Source organism: Coregonus lavaretus (assembly GCF_964263955.1).
Source record: "Coregonus lavaretus genome assembly, chromosome: 33".
Classification (NCBI taxonomy): domain Eukaryota; kingdom Metazoa; phylum Chordata; class Actinopteri; order Salmoniformes; family Salmonidae; genus Coregonus; species Coregonus lavaretus.
Genome location: NC_140020.1, coordinates 21,546,500 through 21,568,575, shown reverse-complemented (window position 1 = coordinate 21,568,575; position 22,076 = coordinate 21,546,500). Strand labels below are relative to the sequence as shown.

The window sequence follows — 22,076 nt, the reverse complement described above, 5'->3', positions numbered from 1 at the left end:
AATTTTTTATTTCACCTTTATTTAACCAGGTAAGCCAGTTGAGAACAAGTTCTCATTTACAACTGCGACCTGGCCAAGATAAAACAATGCATCGTTCCGACAACGGCCGAAGAACTCACATGCGTTTCCCAAAACACTACATAGGGATAACTTTCACTAAGTGCGTAGTTGGAGCATGTGTCGACACTGATAGGATCAAAAGAAAGGCAGCACTGCCATCGGATCAGCTTTCTCCATTCAAATCCTGCCTTAACATTATAATTATTCCACAATACTGACAGATCAGCTCCTAGAGAGATATCATCACCTATAGACTATGGCTGCAAATATTGAGGTGGCTTATTCTAATGCTTAGGCCCTAGCCTACACTATAAAGCATTAAATCCCAAATTTGGCACATCATTGCGCACGTTACACATCATGAAGGCAAAAATTACAGACAGTAGCCTACAATTAGCAAATTATAACTCAATTGAACAAGAAATTGATTACAATACGATTTAAATATATAGGCTTACAGTGCCTTCAGAAAGTATTCAAATCCCTTGACTTATTCCATAGTGTTACAGCCTGAATTCAAAATTGATGAAATATTTTTTTCCCCTCCCCCATCTACAAACAATACCCCATAATGACAAAGTGAAAAAATTATTTTAGAATTATTTAGCAAATTTACTGAAAATGAAGACAGTAATAAGTATTAACACCACTGAGTAAATGCATGTTAGAATCACCTTGGCAGCGATTACGTGTGAGTTTTTCTAGGCATGTCTCAAAGAGCTTGCACACCTGGATTGTCCAATATTTGCATATTATTTGTTCTTCAACAAGTTGGTTGTTGATCATTGCTAGACAGCCATTTTCAGGTCTTGCCATAGATTTAAGCCAATTTAAAATAAAAACTGTAACTAGGCCACATTGTGTCATTTTGGTAAGCAACTCTTGATGTATTTTTGGCCTTGTGTTTTAGATTATTGTCCTGCTGAAAGGTGAAATTGTGTACCAGTGTCTGTTGGAAAGTAGACAACCAGGTTTTCCTCTAGGATTTTGCCTGTGTTTAGCTCTATTCGGTTTCTTTTTATACAAAAAAAAAAACAAAAACAAAAAAACACTGAAGCCACCACTATGCTTGAAAATATGAAGAGTGGTACTCAGTGTTGTGTTTGCCCCAAGTGTTGTATTCAGGACATAAAGTTAATTTCATTGCCACATTCTTTGCAGTTTTACTTCAGTGCCTTATTGTAAATATTTGTATTCTGTACAGACTTCCCTCTTTCATTTAGGTTAGTATTGTGGAGTAACTACAATGTTAATTCATCCTCAGGTCCCCCCCCCCCCCCAGGGATGTAAACACATTTGTTTACATCCCTGTTAGTGAGAATTTCTCCTTTGTCAAGATAATCTATCCACCAGACAGGTGTGGCAAATCAAGAAGCTAATTAAACAGCATGATCATTACACAGGTGCACCTTGTGCTGTGTTGAGGGATCGTGTAAGTGGCATGCTGACTGCAGGAATGTCCACCAGAGCTATTTCCAGACAATTTAGTTGTCATTTCTCTACCACAGTCATTTTAGAGAATTTGGCAGTATGTCCAACGGCCTCACAACCGCAGACCAGGTGTATGGCGTCGTGTTGGCGAGCGGTTTTCTGATGTCACCGTTGTGAACAGTGCCCCATGGTGGCGGTAGGGTTACGGTATGGGCAGACAAACTACGGAAAACGAACACAATTGCATTTTATCTATGGAAATTTGAATGCACAGAGACACCGTGACGAGGACCACTATCGTGCCATTCATCCGCCACAATCACCTCATGTTTCAGCATGATAATGCACAGCCCCATGTCGCAGGGATCTGTATACAATCCCTGGAAGCGAAAAATGACCCAGTTCTTCCATTGTCTGCATACTCACCAGACATGTCACCCATTGAGCATGTTTGGAATAATCTGGATCAACGCGTACAACAGCGTGTTCCAGATCCCGCAATTTAGCACAGCCATTGAAGAGGAATGGGACAACATTCCACAGGCCACAATCAACAGCCTTATCAACTCTATGCGAAGGAGATGTGTTGCCCTGCATGAGGCAAATGGTGGTCACACCAGATACTGACTGGTTTTCTGATCCACACACCAATAATTATTTTTTGGTTTCTGTGACCAACAGATGCATTTCTGTATTCCCAGTCATATGAAATCCATACATTAGGGCCTCATTTTTTTTAAATTGACTGATTTCCTTATATGAAATGTAACTCAGTAAAATCTTTTAAATTGTTGCATGTTGTGTTTATATTTTTGTTCAGTTTAAATCCACAAGCGTTCTATAATTACACTATTAGATTGTGTTACTTACATCTGCAAACAGCTAGTTTGTCTATTCTTAGCAAGTTGTGGCTAATTTGTGTTAGCCGCTAATGCTAATCACTAGTTAGCTGGCTAGCTAGCTAACAAATAAATGTACAGAGCAAACATAGCTAGCTATACCGCCTGATACCAGTGATGCTGTAGGCCTAAATCATCATGTTTGTACAACAGTATTTTCTAAATCAAAGAGGAATAAGCATGAATGTGTTACCTACACAGAGTAGCTAAGAGAAAACATGTTTTTCCCCTCAGCAATCTACACACAATCCCCATAATTACAAAGTAAAAACAGGTTTAGACATTTTTGCTAATATATACATACAAAAAAAACTGAAATACATTTACGTAAGTATTCAAACCCTTTATTTAGTACTTTGTTGAAGCACCTTTGGCAGCGATTGCAGGCTTGAGTCTTTTTGGGTATGATGCTACAAGCTTGGCACACCTGTATTTGGGGAGTTTCTCCCATTCTTCTCTGCAGGTCTTCTCAAGCTCTGTCAGGTTGGATGGGGAGTGTCGCTGCACAGCTATTTTCAGGTCTCTCCAGAGATGTTCGATCGGGTTCAAGCCCGGGCTCTGGCTGGGCCACTCAAGGACATTCAGAGACTTGTCCCGAAGCCACTCCTGCGTTGGCTTGGCTGTGTGCTTAGGGCTGTTGTTCTGTTGGAAGGTGAACCTCCGCCCCAGTCTGAGGTCCTGAGCAGGTTTTCATCAAGGATCTCTGTACTTTGCTCCGTTCATATTTCCCTAGATCCGGACTAGTCTTTTAGTCCCTGCCGCTGAAAAACATCCCCACAGCATGATGCTGCCACCACGCTTCACCGTAGGGATGGTGCCAGGTTTCCTCCAGACGTGGCGCTTGGCATTCAGGCCAAAGAGTTCAATCTTGGTTTCATCAGACCAGAGAATCTTGTGTCTCATGATCTGACTTTAGGTGCCTTTTGGCAAACTCCAAGCAGGCTGTCATGTCTGGCCACTCTACCATAAAGGCCTGATTGGTGGAGTGCTGCAGAGCTGGTTGTCCATCTGGAAGGTTCTCCCATCTCCACAGAGGAACTCTGGAGCTCTGTCAAAGTGACCATCGGGTTCTTGGTCACCTCCCTAACCAAGGCCCTTCTCCCCGAATTTCTCAGTTTGGCCGGGCGGCCAGCCCTAGGAAGAGTCTTGGTGTTCCAAACATCTTCCATTTAAGAATGATGGAGGCCACTGTTATTGGGGACCTTCAATGCTGCATAAATGGTACCCTTCCCCAGATCTGTGCCTCGATACAATCCTGTCTTGGAGCTCTACAGACAATTCCTTCAACCTCATGGCTTGGTTTTTGCTCTGACATGCACTGTCAACTGTGGGACCTTAATATAGACAGGTGTGTGCCTTTCCAAATCATGACCAAATCAAATGAATTTACCACAAGTGGACTCCAATCAAGTTGTAGAAACATCTCAAGGCTGATCATTGGAAACAGGATGCACCTGAGCTCAATTTCGAGTCTCATAGCAAAGGGTATGAATACTTACGTAAATAAGGTATCCGTTTTTTTTATTTTTATAAATTTGCAAACATTTCTAAAAACCTGTTATCACTTTGTCATTATGGGGTAGTGTGTGTAGATGGATGATGATTTTTATTTATTTAATCCATTTTAGAATAAGGCTGTAATGTAACAAAATGTGGAAAAAGTGAAGGGGTCTGAATACTTTCCGAATGCACTGTATGTGTTGCCACCCTAGGGGTCACGCCCTACTCAGAGCAAATTTGTAACGATTATTCAAAAACATACAATTTAGAAAAAAATAAGTGATATGAAATGTTGGCCATGCTACCAAAGTGTAATTAATAACTTAACCATGCTCAAAGGGATAGTCAATGAATGATTTTATTTCATTTTTACCCATCTACCAATAGGTGCCCTTTTTTGCAATGCATTGGGAAACCTCCCTGGTCTTTGTGGTTGAATCTGTATTTTAAATTCACTGCTCGACTGAGGGACCTCACAACGAATTGTATGTGTGGGGTACAGAGATGAGGGAGTCATTCAAAAATCATGTTATACACTATTATTGCACACATAGTGAGTCCATGCAACTTGTGACTTTAAGCACATTTTTATTCCTGAAATTATTTAGGCTTGCCCTCAAAGGGGTTGAATACTTAGACTCAAGACATTTCAGCTATTCATTTTTTATTAATTTGTAAAAAATTCTAAAAACATACTTCCACTTTGACATTATGGGGTATTGCATGTAGGCCAGCGGCAAAATCTCAATTGAATCCATTTTAAATTCAGGCTGTAACAGAAATGTGGAAAAAGTCAAGGGGTGTGAATACTTTCTGAAGGCACTGTATTAATATTTTTATGCAGTCAACTCGGTTCATTCAGCATATTTTTATCCTTCACTTGTTTGTAACTCCTGAAAAGTCATTGGTAACTTTGTATTTGTAGTAAACTTCGTTCTGAAGTTATAGCGGTCACAGAGAAACATCTTCATTCTATGTTTAGTGGAGATCTTCTGTGTATAAAGCTACGCGGAAAGGCAAAAAGGCACCCAACGACACACTTAAAATGTTCTCTGAGTCGTCTAAGGCAGTCAGTAAATAAAGAGTGTACTCAAGTTCATCTTTAGTAACGAGGGTTTTGGGAAACAGCTCGGAAATGTAACTACGCTCCTACGAATGTTCTAACGATGAACTAGCCTAGATGCTTTTGGGAAACAGGCCCAGAATAATTAGGAGGACTAGTAGTCCTAGAAACATTGACAGATTTTAGGCCTATATTTTGTAATTGCATGTTCTTAAAATATAATTCCCCTCCAACAAAATATATGCTATGAAGTCCTCCATTAGTGGTGCGCGGGATGACACATAACCCGCAGTCCTCATGGTTAAACCCGTGGTTTGGCGGGTTTAGGGTCATTAAATATTGTGTCGATAAAGGACAGGTGGGTGACAGGCGGGTTGAATAAAGAGAAAACAATACCTTTAAAAAAAACAAATGGATCATTCTTATTGCCATTTATAGCTATAGGCTACATTGAGGTTTTTCTTTCATTATTTTAGCCTATCTGGCATTAGTGCGTAAGTCTAAGCTTTAGGGTCTAAATGCACACTCGTCAAATAGCATAAACGCCAAACGCTTTTAGGAACAGGCAGAAAAAGTTGACGTCGATCCACGGAGGCAAAAAGGACAATGTCGAAGTTTAATTCAATAAGAGAATAGCTGCGAAATGGAGAGTTAAAAATAAAGATAAGGGAGGGCCAGAAAAGTAATGTTTGGGAAAGATTTGGGAAAGTGGTAAAAGATCATTGTGAGGCGCTATACAAATTCGACAGTCACAAGACAGGGACTTCAAATAGGCCTATGGCAAGTTAAGAGGACTGTAGCCTACTGTTCAGATGGGTTGAATGGAAACTGAAATCTGGACACCGACTGTAGGTCTATAACCTCTCACATACTGTAGCATTAATATTAACTCCTGCAGAATTAAGCATTTCCGGTGCCTCGGGCAATTCTACGGTTAAACAAACCATACAACTATGCACAAGGCAGTGGTGTGTATTCATGGATCCCAAGGGAATCCAGGCTTCCCAAAAACATTTACCAATAAAATAAATTAACATTAAATAATTTATTTAGTCTCTGTTTCATAATTTTCCATCATTTCGCAAGAGGCTGAATGTATCTCACAGGAGAAAGCATCCAAGCTAGTGAAACAGCGCCCCTCTGTCTCTCTATGTGTAGGCCATCTATCTGATGCGGGCGGCAGGTAGCTTAGTGGGTAAGAGTGTTGTGCCAGTAACCGAAAGGTCGCTGGTTCTAATCCCCGAGCCGACTAGGTGAAAAATCTGTCGATGTGCCCTTAAGCAAGGCACTTAACCCCAATTGCTCCTGTAAGTCGCTCTGGATAAGAGCGTCTGCTAAATGACGTAAATGTAAATGTAAATGTCTGGTCCAAACAAGTATGACATTGTTGCCGCCCGTAGCATTGAAGGCAAGCCAGCAAGCATTTGGCCTCCCTTGCTAAAAACGTATTAAAAAAATGTGTCAATCAGCGTTGAGCTAAACTGAGTGAGCGCAACTGCGAATGGTCCTGGCGCACCAAAAGTGTCAAGGGAAGCCAGCTTGGATTTTGGAGTCACTCATATCAAATCCCAATGAGAGCATACATCACTGACATAACTTGAATTGTTGCATCTAGCTGTGTTGTCCTCCAGTGGCTAGATAGCTAAAATTGTCCCTTTCCTAAATTAGCCATGGATGGAGATAAGGATTTGGACTTGTGGTTTTACTTAATTCTCCGTACTGGCCAATGATTATAACGGTGATTCTGATCCAACCATTAATTTATATATATCGTTGTGCCTTTAGCCTGAGAGGATGGAAGTTCAATATGTAGTTAGATGTAGAAGGCTAATGTTAACTAACTAATGTTGGCCATGAATGGAAGTTAGGCGAGCAAGCATTTTAGCCAGGTAGCCTAGGACAACAAAAAATAAAAGCATGTACTGCATGACAGTGTGATAGACCTTTTCGTCAACATGAAAGAGGATGGCGGCATTGGCTTTTCTCTACAAGTAGAGACATGTTTTTCTACTTGCACGAACGTGCACACACACAGAAATCAGAACCGTGGAGAGCCACATCATATTTAGCTTACGTTGATTGGACTAAATAGTTTTTGGTATCTTTTAGTCGTCATTGTATTAGACTAAGCAGAGGTGATTTGATGATGTTGAAGTTGAAATGGTGCTGGAATAGTGGAGGCAGCTCCTGTTTTCTTTGCGACTTGTGGTAACTCTGGTTCTAAATCAATAGTTGTTTAGTGGTCCGAAAAAGTCAGAAACATTAACTTGCTTGACCATGCGGTGGGTCATGTAACTGCCTGTTACTGTATATGCAATATGCTTTGTGGACTTCACTGGACCAGTGGTGATTTTAGCATGTAAATCTTGGTGGGGCAAAACATATATAAGTGGGATGCATACCAGCAAAGCCACTACACAACACTAAACAACACATTCATTGCATTATAACGGTGACAAACTGTGCCCACAAACTGTTAGGGCCTACATAAAGCTGTCCCAACACCTTCCCACTTCTACACCTGGCTATCAGCGGAGCCTTGTCTGGCAGCGAAACAGTTCATTCAGCGTAATTTACTGCATAAAAAAATAAAAAAACACAGCTCATATGGCTGACTTGCTTAAACAAATGTGGTTTCTACTGACAATTGAGATGTACAAACTATGGCATAAGGGGAAGACAAGCAGACAAGAGGCAATCTATAATTTCAATGAAGACATTAATGAGCGAGCTAGGATGGACGTAGTCAATATAACTATTTGTTCACCACTTTTTAAATGCACAGCGACAGAATTCTGAACATGGGCTGTTCTTACAGCGTTCTCCCTGTACACCAAGTCAGAACCGTAGGATGAATAAAGGGGGCATATAAGCAGACAATGAAAGCTCTTACAATATTTGATGACATTTCACTAAAACAGGCTATAGGCTACATCTGCACCACCAAGTCAGAACAGTAGGCGAAATTAAGAGGGGAAAATAGACCAAATTATTAGGGTGAGGCACATGGGCTACTAACAACTTACTATACAACATACACTTAGTATTACTTTCTTAGCTACAGTATACATATCTCCCTGGCATTTTATGCAGCAGCATACAAGACATATTTGGACACCTTGTTGTGCTGTGCTCACTTGAACAGGAAAGTGGCGTGGCGGTCCTTCGTGGGCAAATTTTGTCATCAAACTTTGTCATCAAAGTCTGGAATTCTCTGGATTGATGGTGCTTTCAAGTCAGACTTGGCGGTGACGTAGTGTCCCCGTGAGTGACAGAACACTGAGCCAATCATGGCGCAACTAGAGAACATTACCAACACCTAGAGAACAAGCCCCCCCCCCCCCCCCCCCAAAAAAAATAATAATAAATAAATAAATAAATGTGTTGTTTGTTTTTACAAAAGAATGTTGTTGCAAACAATGTGGGGCTCAAAACATGTGGGGCTAAATTTATTCTGCCACTGTGTCTTCTTATTGTCTTGGCCTTTAGCCTATATATCACGATCACAAGGCATATGAATTAACAGGATTTATTGAGCAAACAACGCAATTATCACAACACATAGGTTGTAATATGGCTCTTTCACCCCACGCACCGTTACTGGCACAAGGACTACTTTTAACAATTTCTACGAAATGTTACAAAAACACATTTACTTGGAAAAACAGCGCAAATGCTAATTTTGGTTACAGAATGACGATTTGGGCCGTCATTCTTTTACCAAACGTTGTATCTGAACTGTTCAAGTAAATGTGTTTGTGTAAAATTTGCTATGGAAATTGTTAAAAGTAGTCCTTGTGCATAGAGTTGTATGGTTTGTTTAACCCTGCATAATTTTTTTTTGGGGGGGCATTCATTTTAAAGTGAAAAATCTGAGTCTCAGCATCGCTCTGGATAAGAGCGTCTACTAAAATGACTAAAAATAAAAACATTATTTTACTGTGTTATTGAGCTCACATAATAATCTCTTAATTTAAGTAGCACCTCTAGGAACAGCACCAACTATTGTTGTACAGCACCAACTATTGTTGTGAATTCCTGATATGTGTCAGCTCTGTTCATGGCATGAACCATCTACAACATTGACTGCACCCTCCGGAACGTGACCATGGCCCAGTTTCCCAAAAGCATCTTAAGGCTAAATTCAAAGTTAGAATTTTCGTAGGAGCGTCGTTAAAGTACAGCTAAATGCTTAATTATATGCTTTTTTGCCCTCCCGCGTCACTTTAGACACAGATCTCCGCTAAACATAGAATCATAAGGTTTATCCGTCTCTCTGCAATTGCTGAACAAAGTTCACTACAAATAAAGTTGCCAATGTCTTTAATACAAACAAGCGGGGTATAAAATCAACTTTAAATTAAAACCGAGATGACTGCATTAAAATATAAATACAGTAGCCTATAGGCCTATCTCAATCATGTTTAAATACATTTCATGTTCAATAGATTGAATATATTTTGTTAATTGTAGGCTACTGCCTAATTTGTCAAATACATTTCATGATGAGTAGTCTAACATGTGCGCAATGATGTGCCAAATCACTGATTTAGTGCATTTTTATTGGGTATTGCAATAGAATAAGCCGCCTCAATATTTGCAGCCATAGATTGTAATCTCTCACTAGAAGCTGATCCGTCGTCAGTATTGTGAAATAATTATAATATTAAAGTAAGATTTCAATTGAGAAAGTTGACTCGCGAGTAGCGCTGCCCTTCTTTCGATCCTATCAGTATCAACAAATGCTCCGACGACGCACTTAGCGTTGTTCTCTGCGTGGCGTTTTGGGAAAATAATGTTACATCTTCGGCCGTTGTAGGAAAGATGCATCGTTAAAACACTAACTTTAGTAAGCCTAAATTCCATAGTTATCGGGAAACCAGGCACACGTTGGCAGTGTGTTGTGGTCTAATAATAATTTGCATGTTTTAAAAAACATTTGAGTGTGTATTATAGAAACGACATATTTCGCAACAAATTGTCGACAATAGGTAGGCCGGCAGGTAATCTTAAAGAGATGACTGATGAAAAGAGAAAAGGGCCTTACTAAAATAAACTGGAGAAGCCCATGCTTCTCCAAATAGCAGTAAATTCCTCAAATCGCACGGATTCCGTCTGTTGGAAACGACCCAGCAGTTCCTCGTAGTCTGCTACCAGTGGCTTCAGAAAATAATCCTTCGCTTTACCTGATCAACGATAATGTTTAAACTGTACACCAAATAAATGTATAGTTAAATTCACTAGTGTGGTACTGCAATCCTACTTACCATTCGGCATTTCAGAAGTATGGTGGTTTGCTGTATGCTGCCTTTTTCAATGAAGTTGATATGCCTCTCTGAGCTGCACATGCGAGGGTTTCAATACAGCTGTTTGCTGTCAGTACCTAATCTTCTTCTTTGATATTACGGCGGTCAAAAACAAACAAATGTTATAAGTGCATGCCGCCACCTACTGTATTGGCTGTGTTTCAGCATACTACTTCTTCTTCGATGAGGTTTAACGGCGGTTGGCATCCAATAAATGTTGCATTACCGGCACCTACTAGACTGGAGTATAACTTCCTTATACTTTGCTTTAAAAAAATTAAATAACTAAATATCTTAACAAACCCTATAACCTACTCCCTCATTTCTTCACTCTTCCATAGCTCCCTCCCCAGGCTCTGAGAGGGTAGCACTGCTCGTAACAGCACTTCAAAGGAGGACTGAGCACACCCCCATTCTCATCGACGGGGCTGTAGTGGAGCAGGTTGAGAGCTTCCAAGGTCCTTGGTGTCCACATCACCGACAAACTATCATGGTCCAAACACACCAAGACAGTCATGAAGAGGGCACGACAAAGCCTATTCCTCCTCAGGAGACTGAAAAGATTTGGCATGGGTCCTCAGATCCTCAAAAGGTTATACAGCTGCACCATCGAGAGCATCCTGACTGGTTGCATCACTGCCTGGTATGGCAACTGCTCGGCCTCCGACCGCAAGGCACTACAGAGGGTAGTGTGTACAGACCAGTACATCACTTGGGCCAAGCTTCCTGCCATCCAGGACCTCTATACCAGGTGGTGTCAGAGGAAGGCCCTAAAATTGCCAAAGACTCCAGCCACCCTAGTCATAGACTGTTCTCTCTGCTACCGCAGAGCCATAAGACTCCTGAACAGCTAATCAAATGGCTACCTGGACTATTTGCATCCCTGGATCCTGCTGGCGGGAAGCCAACTCCGCAGCCTGCATTGAAGGTCTACCCAAAACAATGGAGTCCTCAGTAGTACCTTTTGTTCCATCCACCCTTTTGACAGCCTCTGCATATTAAATGCTCTGGATGGCCCTGACTTTGGCAACCTCATTCTCTTTCGCCCTCGTCGGGCGCTCTGATGATGTAGCTACATGCTTTCCACAACAATTGCAACACTTCATCTTCTTCATAACTTTCACCATGATATTCTCTTCCACAACTTCCACATCTCGGATTCCTCCGCCTGCAGACGCTCTCTACATGTCCAAACATTCTATACCGTTTATACTGCAACCGCCTGGATGTAAAAGCTCTTACAGGAGAGTGCACGTACCCCAGCTCCACTCGAATCGGGAGGGACACCATAATAGACAAGCTCTTTTCTTTCTTGCCATTGACCCAACTCCAGCAATGACTCCCTTGACAGGCGCTCTTCTCCTTAGCTTAAAGCACAATACAGCATGGTCATCAATTCGTCTGATAGCCAACAGAAACACAAAAAATCCAGACCAGCCCACTCCTCGTGACCCTCACCGACTCCACTTTACCCACACCTCTCCACCATCTCAGATACTTCCAACGATTTTGACAATTCGGCCCCAATTCTCCCAGAAACCAGACTTCCACCAAATATGATGAGGTATTCTCAACACTAGGTATCTTCTTTCCCCTCCCAACTTTGCTTCTTTTCCCGTTCCTTTGGACAGAGGTCCATTCTTCCTTACTTCCACTGCCATCTGATTCATATTCCACATCCACCTCCGCAATCCTTCATCCGAGTCTATGCTCTCATCTTCTCCCGAAGTCAGTTTCAACCAGAACTTCTGCCTTCTTCCTCTCAACCACCCGAGTGAAAATACGATCTGCCATCTCCAGCAGCGGCAAAGTTGCTCCTTAGTGCCTAATCATGACAATCAGCGTGTTTGAGGGAATCCGTTCGAGCTGTCTCGATTTAGATCAAATTCAGTCTGGGTCGCAGGATACCCGGGCCAACGCTAGCCTGGCTACCAGTCTGTTTCTGCTAACAATTCACTCCTTGTAGAGTACTTCGTATGATATGCCAAACAGACTGGCCTTTCGGCAATCTTCAAATATGAACATTTTATCATTAATGAGCTTGAGGAGTAGAGAGGATTTGATCCGATAACCCTCACAGCTGTCCTCCAATCACAATGTTTATGAATATTCTGATACAAAAACATTGTTTCATACATTTGATAGGAAACATTATAACATTTGTATTAATTTTATTTAACCATTATTTATATAGAGAATCCCAATTGAGACCAGGGTCTCTTTTTCAATGGTGTCCTGTGTTACAACAAACAACAATTCAAAAACAGCTTAAAGAGATACAATTACATACAGAGCAGAAATTATACAGAGCAAAATTATTTTATTTTCAATCACAAAAATATACAGTTCACAATCAAGGCAGCATGGCATTGTAATACGATGTGAAAGTGAGGGGTCACTCACATCCCTTTCCTGCCATTGATTTGGGATACAAATCCCTTTCCCACCCCCGGTCCCCGTCTCTCACTCACTCGCACACACAGTGTTCATCAGAATGACACAATCACAAAGATAACCATCAAACAACTACAACCAACCATCAAACAGCTAAATCTTGTAATAAATAATGTGGAAACTGAGCAAGTTGAGGTGACTAAACTGCTTGGAGTAACCCTGGATTCTAAACAAAACTATCAACAAGGCAGGTCCTACAGGCTCTAGTTTTGTCGCACCTGGACTACAGTTCAGTCGTGTGGTGCCACAAAGAGGGACCTCGGAAAATTATATAATTGGCTCAGAACAGGGCAGCAAGGCTGGCCCTTAAATGTACACGGAGAGCTAACATTAATAATATGCATGTACATCTCTCATGGCTCAAAGTGGAGGAGAGATTGACTTCATCACTACTTGTTTTTGTAAGAAGTGTTGACATGCTGGATGCACCATGGTGTCTGTTTAAACTACTAGCACACAGCTCGGACACCCATGCATACCCCACAAGACATGCCACCAAAGGTCTCTTCACAATCCCCAAGTCAAGAGCAGACTATGGGAGGCGCACAGTACTACATAGAGCCATGGCTACATGGAACTCTATTCCACATAAGGTAACTGATGCAAGCAGTAGAATCAGATTTTAAAAATTGATAAAAATACTCCTTATGGAACAGCGGGGACTGTGAAGAGACACACACACTCACAGACACACATACACATGATAAGACACGCACTCTACACACACATACACATGGATTTTGTATTGTAGATATGTGTTAGTAGAGTAGCGGCCTGAGTGAACACAATTGATGAATTGTTTAAAGTGTTATGAAATGTAATGTCATGTAATATTTTAAATTGTATATAACTGCCTTAATGTTGCTGGACCCCAGTAAGAGTAGAGGTTATCCTTAATAAATACAAAAACCAACCATCAAACAGCAGCAGGTAGGCTGTGCAACCATTAGATACACTCACAGGCACTAAAAGCTTGTGCCCCACAAAACTGCCTCGCACGAACAGGCATCTTTCAGCACCACAGACAGCGACCCAAATGACAGCGAGTAGGCCTAGTTGTAGACAGTGATACACACAAAAGGCCTAGTAGTCAGCTCTACTGATTGAGATATACAGTGCCTTCAGAAAGTATTCACGCCCCTTGACTTTTTACACATTTTGTTGTGTTACAGCCTGCATTTGAAATGGATTACATTGAGATTTTGTGTCACTGGCCTACACACAATACCCCCTAATGTCAAAGTGGAATTATGTTTTTCAAAATGTCTACAAATTAATAAAAAATGAAAAGCTGGAATGTCTTGAGTGAATGTATTCAACCCCTTTGTTATGGCAAGCCTAAATAAGTTCAGGAGTAGAAATGTGCTTAAGTCACATAATAAGTTGCATGGACTCACTCTGTGTGCAATAATAGTGTTTAACATGATTTTTGAATGACTACCTAATTTCTGTATCCCACACGTACAATTATCTGTAAGGTCCCTCAGTCGAGCAGTGAATTTCAAACACAGATTCAACCACAATGACCAGGGAGGTTTTCCAGTGCCTCGCAAAGAAGGCCACCCATTGGTATATGGGTAAAAATGAAATAAAAAGCAGACCTTGAATAACCCTTTGAGCATGGTCAAGTTATTAATTACACTTTGGATGGGGTATCAGTACACCTAGTCACTACAAAGATAGAGGCGTCCTTCCGAACTCAGTTGCTGAAGAGGAAGGAAACCGCTCAGGGATTTCATCATGATGCCAATGGTGACTTTAAAACAGTTACAGAGTTTAATGGCTGTGACAGAAGAAAACTGAGGATGGATCAACAACATTGTACTTACTCCACAATACTAACCTAAATGACAGAGTGAAAAGAAGGAAGCCTGTATCGGATAAAAATATTCCAAAACATTCATCCTGTTTGCAACAAGGCACTAAAGTAAAACTGCAAAAAATGTGGCAAAGAAATGAACTTTATGCCCTGAATACAAAGCGTTATGTTTGGGGCAAATCCAACACAACACATCACTGAGTACCAGTCTTCATATTTTCAAGCATGGTGGTGGCTGAATCATGTTATGGGTATGCTTGTCATTGGCAAGGACTAGATTGTTTTTTTCTTTTATAAAAAGAAACGGAATAGAGCTAAGCAGGCATAATCCTAGAGGAAAACCTGATTCAATCTGCTTTCCAACAGACACTGGGAGACAAATTCACCTTTCAGCAGGACAATAACCTAAAACACAAGGCCAAATATACACTGGAGTTGCTTACCAAGATGACATTGAATGTTCCTGGGTGGCCTAGTTACAGTTTTGACTTAAATCGGTTTGAAAATCTATGGCAAAACATCAAAATGTCTGTCTAGCTATGATCAACAACCAACTTGACGGCGCTTGAAGAATTTAAAAAAGAATAATAAGCAAATATAGTACAATCCAGGTGTGCAAAGTTCTTAGAGACTTACCCAGAAAGACTCACAGCTGTAATCACTGCCAAAGGTGATTCTAACATGTATCGACTCAGGTGTGTGAATACTTATGTAAATTAGATATTTCTGTTTAGCCTTTTTTTTTATGTGCAACAATTTTTTCAAAGATGTTTTCACTTTGTCATTATGGGGTAATGTGTGTAGATGGGTGAGAACACAACAGGCTGTAACTCCACAAAATATGGAATAAGTCAAGGGGTATGAATCCTTTCTGAAGGCACTGTATACTTACACAATAGATGTAGTATTATAATAGTAGACCGCGCTACTGTAAATAAACACTTGCAATTACGTTTACTTGTAAACAAAGTCCATCCGTCTATCCTACTGTGTAACGACATCAGTGACTGAACTGTAAAAAACTCATCCCGGTTGGGCCTCAGTTTTAAAAGTCTCTCGGTCTCGATGGAGATGATGGCAAGGGATGAGAGTCATCCTTGATCAGTCTGGTTTCGACTGTAGGTTTTTATCAATTTCAGCGCAGAAAATGACCTCTCAATGGAGGCTGTTGTGGCTGGTATAGCGAGGACCAGCTGCAGTAACTTTGTCGCCTCTGGGACAGTCTGTGTCAGGTCATGCTGGAACAAAAAGCTGAGGAGCTGTCCAGGTGATTTGTCTCGTACCATTTGTGAACTGTACAATCCGACAATATCAGCCTTAAGTCTTACGAAATCAAAGTACTTGGTATATTGTGACAGGCTCTCCAGTTTGCTGGTATCAAACTTTAGTGACATTATTTCAATTTCTTTGCAGTCCACTAAGCCAAGGAAATTAAGTACACCAAAGTGGTCAAACCTGTCTCTCATCTGAACATACCGAGGTAAAGTAGGTTTTATATCAGACATTCAACAAGCCATTCCCCGTTAGCCTATTTAAAGGTTGACAACAATTTCCATTCCTCTCTGATTACTACGAAGGATCTTTCAAGAGCTAATGTTTTTGTTAGGGACTGGACAGATAAAGTCAAGTGTTGATTTGATAGAAATAATCAAATCATATAAAAATGCATTAAAATCTTGTTCGCAATTACTTTTTAATTGATTGTCATAGAAACATAAGAACAAGTGCAAAATATTCTAAAAACATATGGGAAAGACACTCAAAGAAGAAACAGATACTTTAATTGGAGAAACAGGAAGGATTGACATCAACAAGAGGACAACAGAATGCAGAGAATATTACATTTTTTAAGTGATTAATCCTATCGTCATGGCTTCACCCTTTTATTATATAGAAAAACCTTGTCTCCTTCCTAGAAAACGTCAACCTTCTAAGTTAGTTTTAGTTCTGTAAACCATTCATCAACAGTATCTACTGAATCTCAATTGTTCAAACAGTAGGCTGCATTAAATCTGCATTAGGCTATACACTCGCATTGCTAATTTTCAAAGCTTTGTGGAAAAGGAAGTGGACACCAGTGTGACGTTTGACAATACGCATCACAGTCCACAACATTAGTTTAGGTATACAGTTGCGCGATGGGGCTGGGGAAATTTCACCCCTCTTCAATTAATTAATGTTGAATGTCAATAGTTCATTTTATAATCCACTGACAGGGCAGTTTCTCAAACATTTCAAAATGCATTTTTCAATATTTTTTATTTTCCACTAACTCAAGCTGAACTGGAAGAGGTGGATGACTGGAAGAGGTGGCTGCAGCTATGGTCCATGTTGTGTCTACAACCATCTCCAGGATCCCAGTGAAGGATCCTGGCCAACCATCCCATGGCCCCCTTCCATATTCCTGGTAGCCTAATGCAGAAGAAGAACAATCCATCTCCCCCTAGTGGCCAACATATAAAAAAACAGAAAAGTCCCATTAGTTCGCCGGCGGGATTTAGACATATTTAGAGGAAACGGAGGGCAGAACGGAGGAGGGCCGAACACATCCCCATTCACATCAATGGGGCTGTTGTGGAGCAGGTTGAGAGCTTGAAGTTCCTCGGTGTCCACATCGCTAAGGACCTATCATGGTCCAAACACACCAACACAGTCGTGTAGAGGGCACAACAACGCCTCTTCCCCCTCAGGAGGCTGAAAAGATTTGGTATGGGCCCTCAGATCTTCAAAAAGTTCAGCAGCAGCATCATTGAGAGCATCTTGACTGGCTGCATCACCGCTTGGTATGTCAACTGCTTGGCATCCGACATCAAGGCGCTACAGAGGGTAGTGTGTATGTCCCAGTACATCACTGGGGTCAAACTCTCTGCCATCCAGGACCTCTATACCAGGTGGTGTCAGAGGAAGGTCCTAAACATTTTCTCCAGCCACCCAAGTCATAGACTGTTCTCTCAGCTACCGCAAGGCAATTGGTACCGGACCAAAAGGCTCCTGAACAGATTCTACCCCAACGACATAAGACTGCTAAATAATTAACCAAATAGTTACCCGGACTATCTGCATTGACGTTTTACTCTTTTTGACTCTATACACACACTGGACTCAACCCAAACACTCACACATACTTACACTGACACTCCAATACATACACACACTCACTCACACATAACACGTACACACAGGCACACATTTACCACACACACTTACACATTCATAACATATGCTGCTGCTACTGTCTATTATCTATCCTGTTGCCTAGTCACTTTACCCCTACCTATATGTACATATCTACCTCAATGTCCTCATACCCCTGCACATCGACTCGTTACTGGTTCCCCATGTATATAGCCAAGCTATCATTACTCATTGTGCATTTATTTATCTAGTTTTCTATTATTATTGTTATTTGAATGTCTTTATTGCATTCTGCATTGTTGGGAAGGGCCCATAAGTAAGCATTTCACTGTTAGTTTACCCCTGTTGTTTACGAAGCATGTGACAATTAACATTTGATTTTGATTTGATGATTATATGAAATTGTATTTTGTGCCTATCCATATGTAACATAATATTTAGTGAAAGATGTCTAGACTAGATATTGGTGGAACTACATGTTTGTGCTGGTTAAAGGCCAGGAATACGACCCTTCCATTTGAAAAGATAAATGTCTCCTCTTCCATAGTCCACAGAAAGAAATAGACAATTTGTTTTACAGCATCAGAACCTCAAAGTAACAGATTCATATAGTAGTTTAATATCTTCCATGAACAGCTATTCAAGTAAGCAGAAACAACATGAAATTCATATGAGAACATCAATTAATAAACTGTAAAAGTCCCACAAAGGCGAGTAGCAACATACCTGGCCATGACAGATGGAGAGGGGACAGGGGAGACTTCACCTCATACCGGCATGGATGAAACGATGACCTACCCCGTACTTACAGTATCTGTATATGGCTGAGCTGAGGGTTTGCATTTCGACCATCATTTGGGCACTGGGTTTCCGTTGCATGACTTAACAGATTTAATGTTTCAAACGGCACATCAGAATCATTAGTACAGCAAACATAATTCACAGTCCTCACATCAAACAAACCAAATCCCATTATAGAAACCCTGATCCAGTGCAACTTGTAGCATGTGGGATACAGCATTTTCTACTTATCCAAATTAATCTTGAATTCTGCAGCTTGTTCTGAGCGAGCTTGTGGCAGCCAAGTGGAGGTCTTCAGTGTTGAGTTGTTATTTTGGCAGTGTTGTCTCCATAAGTACCTTGAAACGAAACAGTGATCAGGGCACTGGACAGACAAGGGGACCTATACATCATGTAATTATGTATATCAATAATTGCACACCATTTTGCTCAGTAATTACACACCATTTGAAAGAGCGCAACCTGGCTCTCCATATTTTGCTGGTCTGTGACCCGCTAGCCCCGCCCCCGGTCAGAGGAGATGGGAAATGATTCAACCTCAGAGTTACACACAGGGATACTTTATTGACATACACTGGCAGACATGGAAAGTGGAATGGTAGTGGTTCTGTAACAGGAGAAAATAGAGACAATGAATATTCACATTGCAAATGAATATACCAGGACAAGAATGCACAGATACAGAACCTTACAGAACAGAGCAGAAACAAATGGCAAATAACTGTATAGAACTAAAAACTAATATTGTACTGAACAACCAGCAGTAATTTACACAAATACAATTTCCCTCCTTCAACTTACTTTACACACGGACACCATCCCACATGTCAAGGTATGTGAATGAGTCCAGTTGTGTTGGGCAGGGAAGAGGTGTAGGGGCTTGATGCTCTCTCTGCAACTGCTTGAAGAAGACAGAGGGGGCGGCAGGAATTAGGGATCTGGTACCCAAGATGACTACCTGTGATTGGCTGGTTCCACAGTGTGATAAGGCACCTGGCAACCTGGTTACTAGCAACCAATCAGTTTGATTAGGGCCAGAGGTGTGAAGGGCCAGTTACACATTTTTGTCTCTGAGAGAGGGCTATGAGATGGTGTGCTAAGAGTCACCGGCAGGTAATTCTGTAACACCATTTGTAAAGCCGAAACTTGTATGGCGGTAATGGCTTGTGTCAGTTCCATTGACGGTCTGGTTTGAATCATTTGGATTTAGCTTGATGTTTCTATGACAACCCAAGAGGTAAAAAATTATATTTAAATATACTTAAATCATACTTCATAACATATTTTAAGTATATTTAAAATAATCTGAAGTGGAACAATTTTAAATACATGTATTTTTTATTTATGCTTTATTACATTTACATTTTAGTCATTTAGCAGACGCTCTTATCCAGAGCGACTTACAGTTAGTGAGTGCATACATTTTTTATTTATTTTATTTTATTTCTTATTAGCATTTAAGCATATTAAATACATTAAACACTATCTAAATTGGGACACTTTTCTGTACTTAAATATATTCTTAGTATATTAGATAAAGTGTTAAACAAATATACTTTCTCATAAATTAGAAATATACAACAAATGTATTTGAATTAGAATTCCTGTATTTTCTTTACAAAAAAAGTGTATTTATAAAGTATTTCAATACACTTGTACTCATTAACCACATCAGCTATTGTAATTAGCCATGTAAAGGTTGCCTTAAATGACCAAGGCATCTTCTCAGCCAATGCTGACATGCTATTTACAAAGCAGTTGTGGCTGGAGCAGAAATTTAAAAATAACAGATTTGAGAACTGTGCACTATTTGCATTTCACACTTTAGTTGTTCACATTACCGTAATAAATTAACATTTCAATACAATTTGCAATGTGTAACTTGTAATGTGTAATTAAAAGTACAACATTATTCAGTTTAAAAATGAACATCAAAACATTTGAATAAGCTAAATATGAGGAACAATATCATATTATAAATCAAGACTAACTGCAGAAAAGGATGCTGGGGTATATGCACATTTTTGTGCACATGCGTTTTTTTAAAGTATACTTTAAATATATTTTGTGGACATTTAAGTTAAATATACTTTTTTGAAAGTATACTAAAGTATATTTTCTTGAAATATAAAAATATTTTTGGGGGGTTTGTATCATTTGATTTACACAACATGCCTACCACTTTGAAGATGCAAAATATTTTTTATTGTTAAACAAACAGAAAACTTGAGCGTGCATAACCATTCATCCCCCCAAAGTCAATACTTTGTAGAGCCACCTTTTGCAGCAAATACAGCTGCAAGTCTCTTGGGGTATGTCTCTATAAGCTTGGCACATCTAGCCACTGGGATTTTTGCCCATTCTTCAAGGCAAAACTGCTCCAGCTCCTTGAAGTTGGATGGATTCCGCTGGTGTACAGCAATCTTTAAGTCATACCACAGATTCTCAATTGGATTGAGGTCTGGGCTTTGACTAGGCCATTCCAATACATTTAAATGTTTCCCTTTCAACCACTCAAGTGTTGCTTTAGCAGTATGCTTAGGGTCATTGTCCTGCTGGAAGGTGAACCTCCGCCCCAGTCTCAAATCTCTGGAAGACTGAAACAGGTTTCCCTCAAGAATTTCCCTGTATTTAGCACCATCCATCATTCCTTCAATTCTGACCAGTTTCCCAGTCCCTGCTGATGAAAAACATCCCCACAGCATGATGCTGCCACCACCATGCTTCACTGTGCGGATGGTGTTCTCGGGGTGATGAGAGGTGTTGAGTTTGCACCAGACATAGCGTTTTCCTTGATGGCCAAAAAGCTCAATTTTAGTCTCATCTGACCAGAGTACCTTCTTCCATATGTTTGGGGAGTCTCCCACATGCCTTTTGGCGAACACAAAACGTGTTTTCTTCTTTTTTTCTACTCCTATACGTTCTGCCTACAACAAAATCTCTTGCATAGTTAGTTTTGTTTCAGGATGTTGCATTGAAAGTGGATAATATTGCGTTGATTCGATCACAATTCCCATAGTAAAGGGAAATGTTGATAGTGTTAACTAATGGGGAAAACTCTAGAAAGTAGAGTGAAGTTCAATCTCGTGCTTCTCTGCGAGGGCTGATATTTATTCGCAGTTTAGAGGGAACATTGGTCGTTGCATAAGTATTCAGCTCCCTGAGTCAATACATGAAAGAAACACTGTTGGCAGCGATTATAGCGGTGAGTCTTCTTGGGTTAGTCTCTAAGAGCTTTACACACCAGGATTGTGCAATGTTAGACCTTTATTCTTTTCATAATTCTTCAAGCTCTGTCAATATGTTGGTGCTCATGGCTACACAGCAATTTTCAAATCTTGCCATAGATTTTCAAGCAGATTTAAGTCAAAACTGTAACTTGGCCACTCAGAAACATTCACTGGCTTCTTGGTAAGCAACTCCAGTGTAGATTTGGCCTTGTGTTGTAGGTTACTGTCCTGCAGAAAGGTGAATTCCTCTCCCAGTGTCTGTTGTAAAGCTGACTGAAGCAGGTTTTTTCTGTAGGATTCTGCCTGTGCTTAGCTCCACAACGTTTCTTTTTATCCGGAAAAACTCCCCAGTATTTGCCGATGTCAAGTATATCCATA

The 22,076-nt window shown here is 40.5% G+C and overlaps 1 protein-coding gene across 2 annotated transcripts in view; it reads right to left on the bottom strand.

The window, feature by feature from the left end:
• snapc1a (small nuclear RNA activating complex, polypeptide 1a) overlaps window positions 1-10,308 on the bottom strand; it is a 39,347-nt gene extending 29,039 nt beyond the window's left edge. Inside the window, exons 1-2 of one of the 2 annotated variants that reach the window (XM_084151434.1) lie at window positions 10,221-10,308; window positions 10,001-10,139 (exon numbers count right to left, since the gene is read on the bottom strand). In XM_084151434.1, coding sequence (XP_084007560.1) covers window positions 10,001-10,139; window positions 10,221-10,230 — 149 coding nt within the window. In that variant the 5' untranslated portion in view covers window positions 10,231-10,308. The remainder of the gene's footprint in view (window positions 1-10,000; window positions 10,140-10,220) is intronic. The other variant, XM_084151435.1, reaches the window with a different exon arrangement.
• Window positions 10,309-22,076: the final 11,768 nt, after the last annotated feature.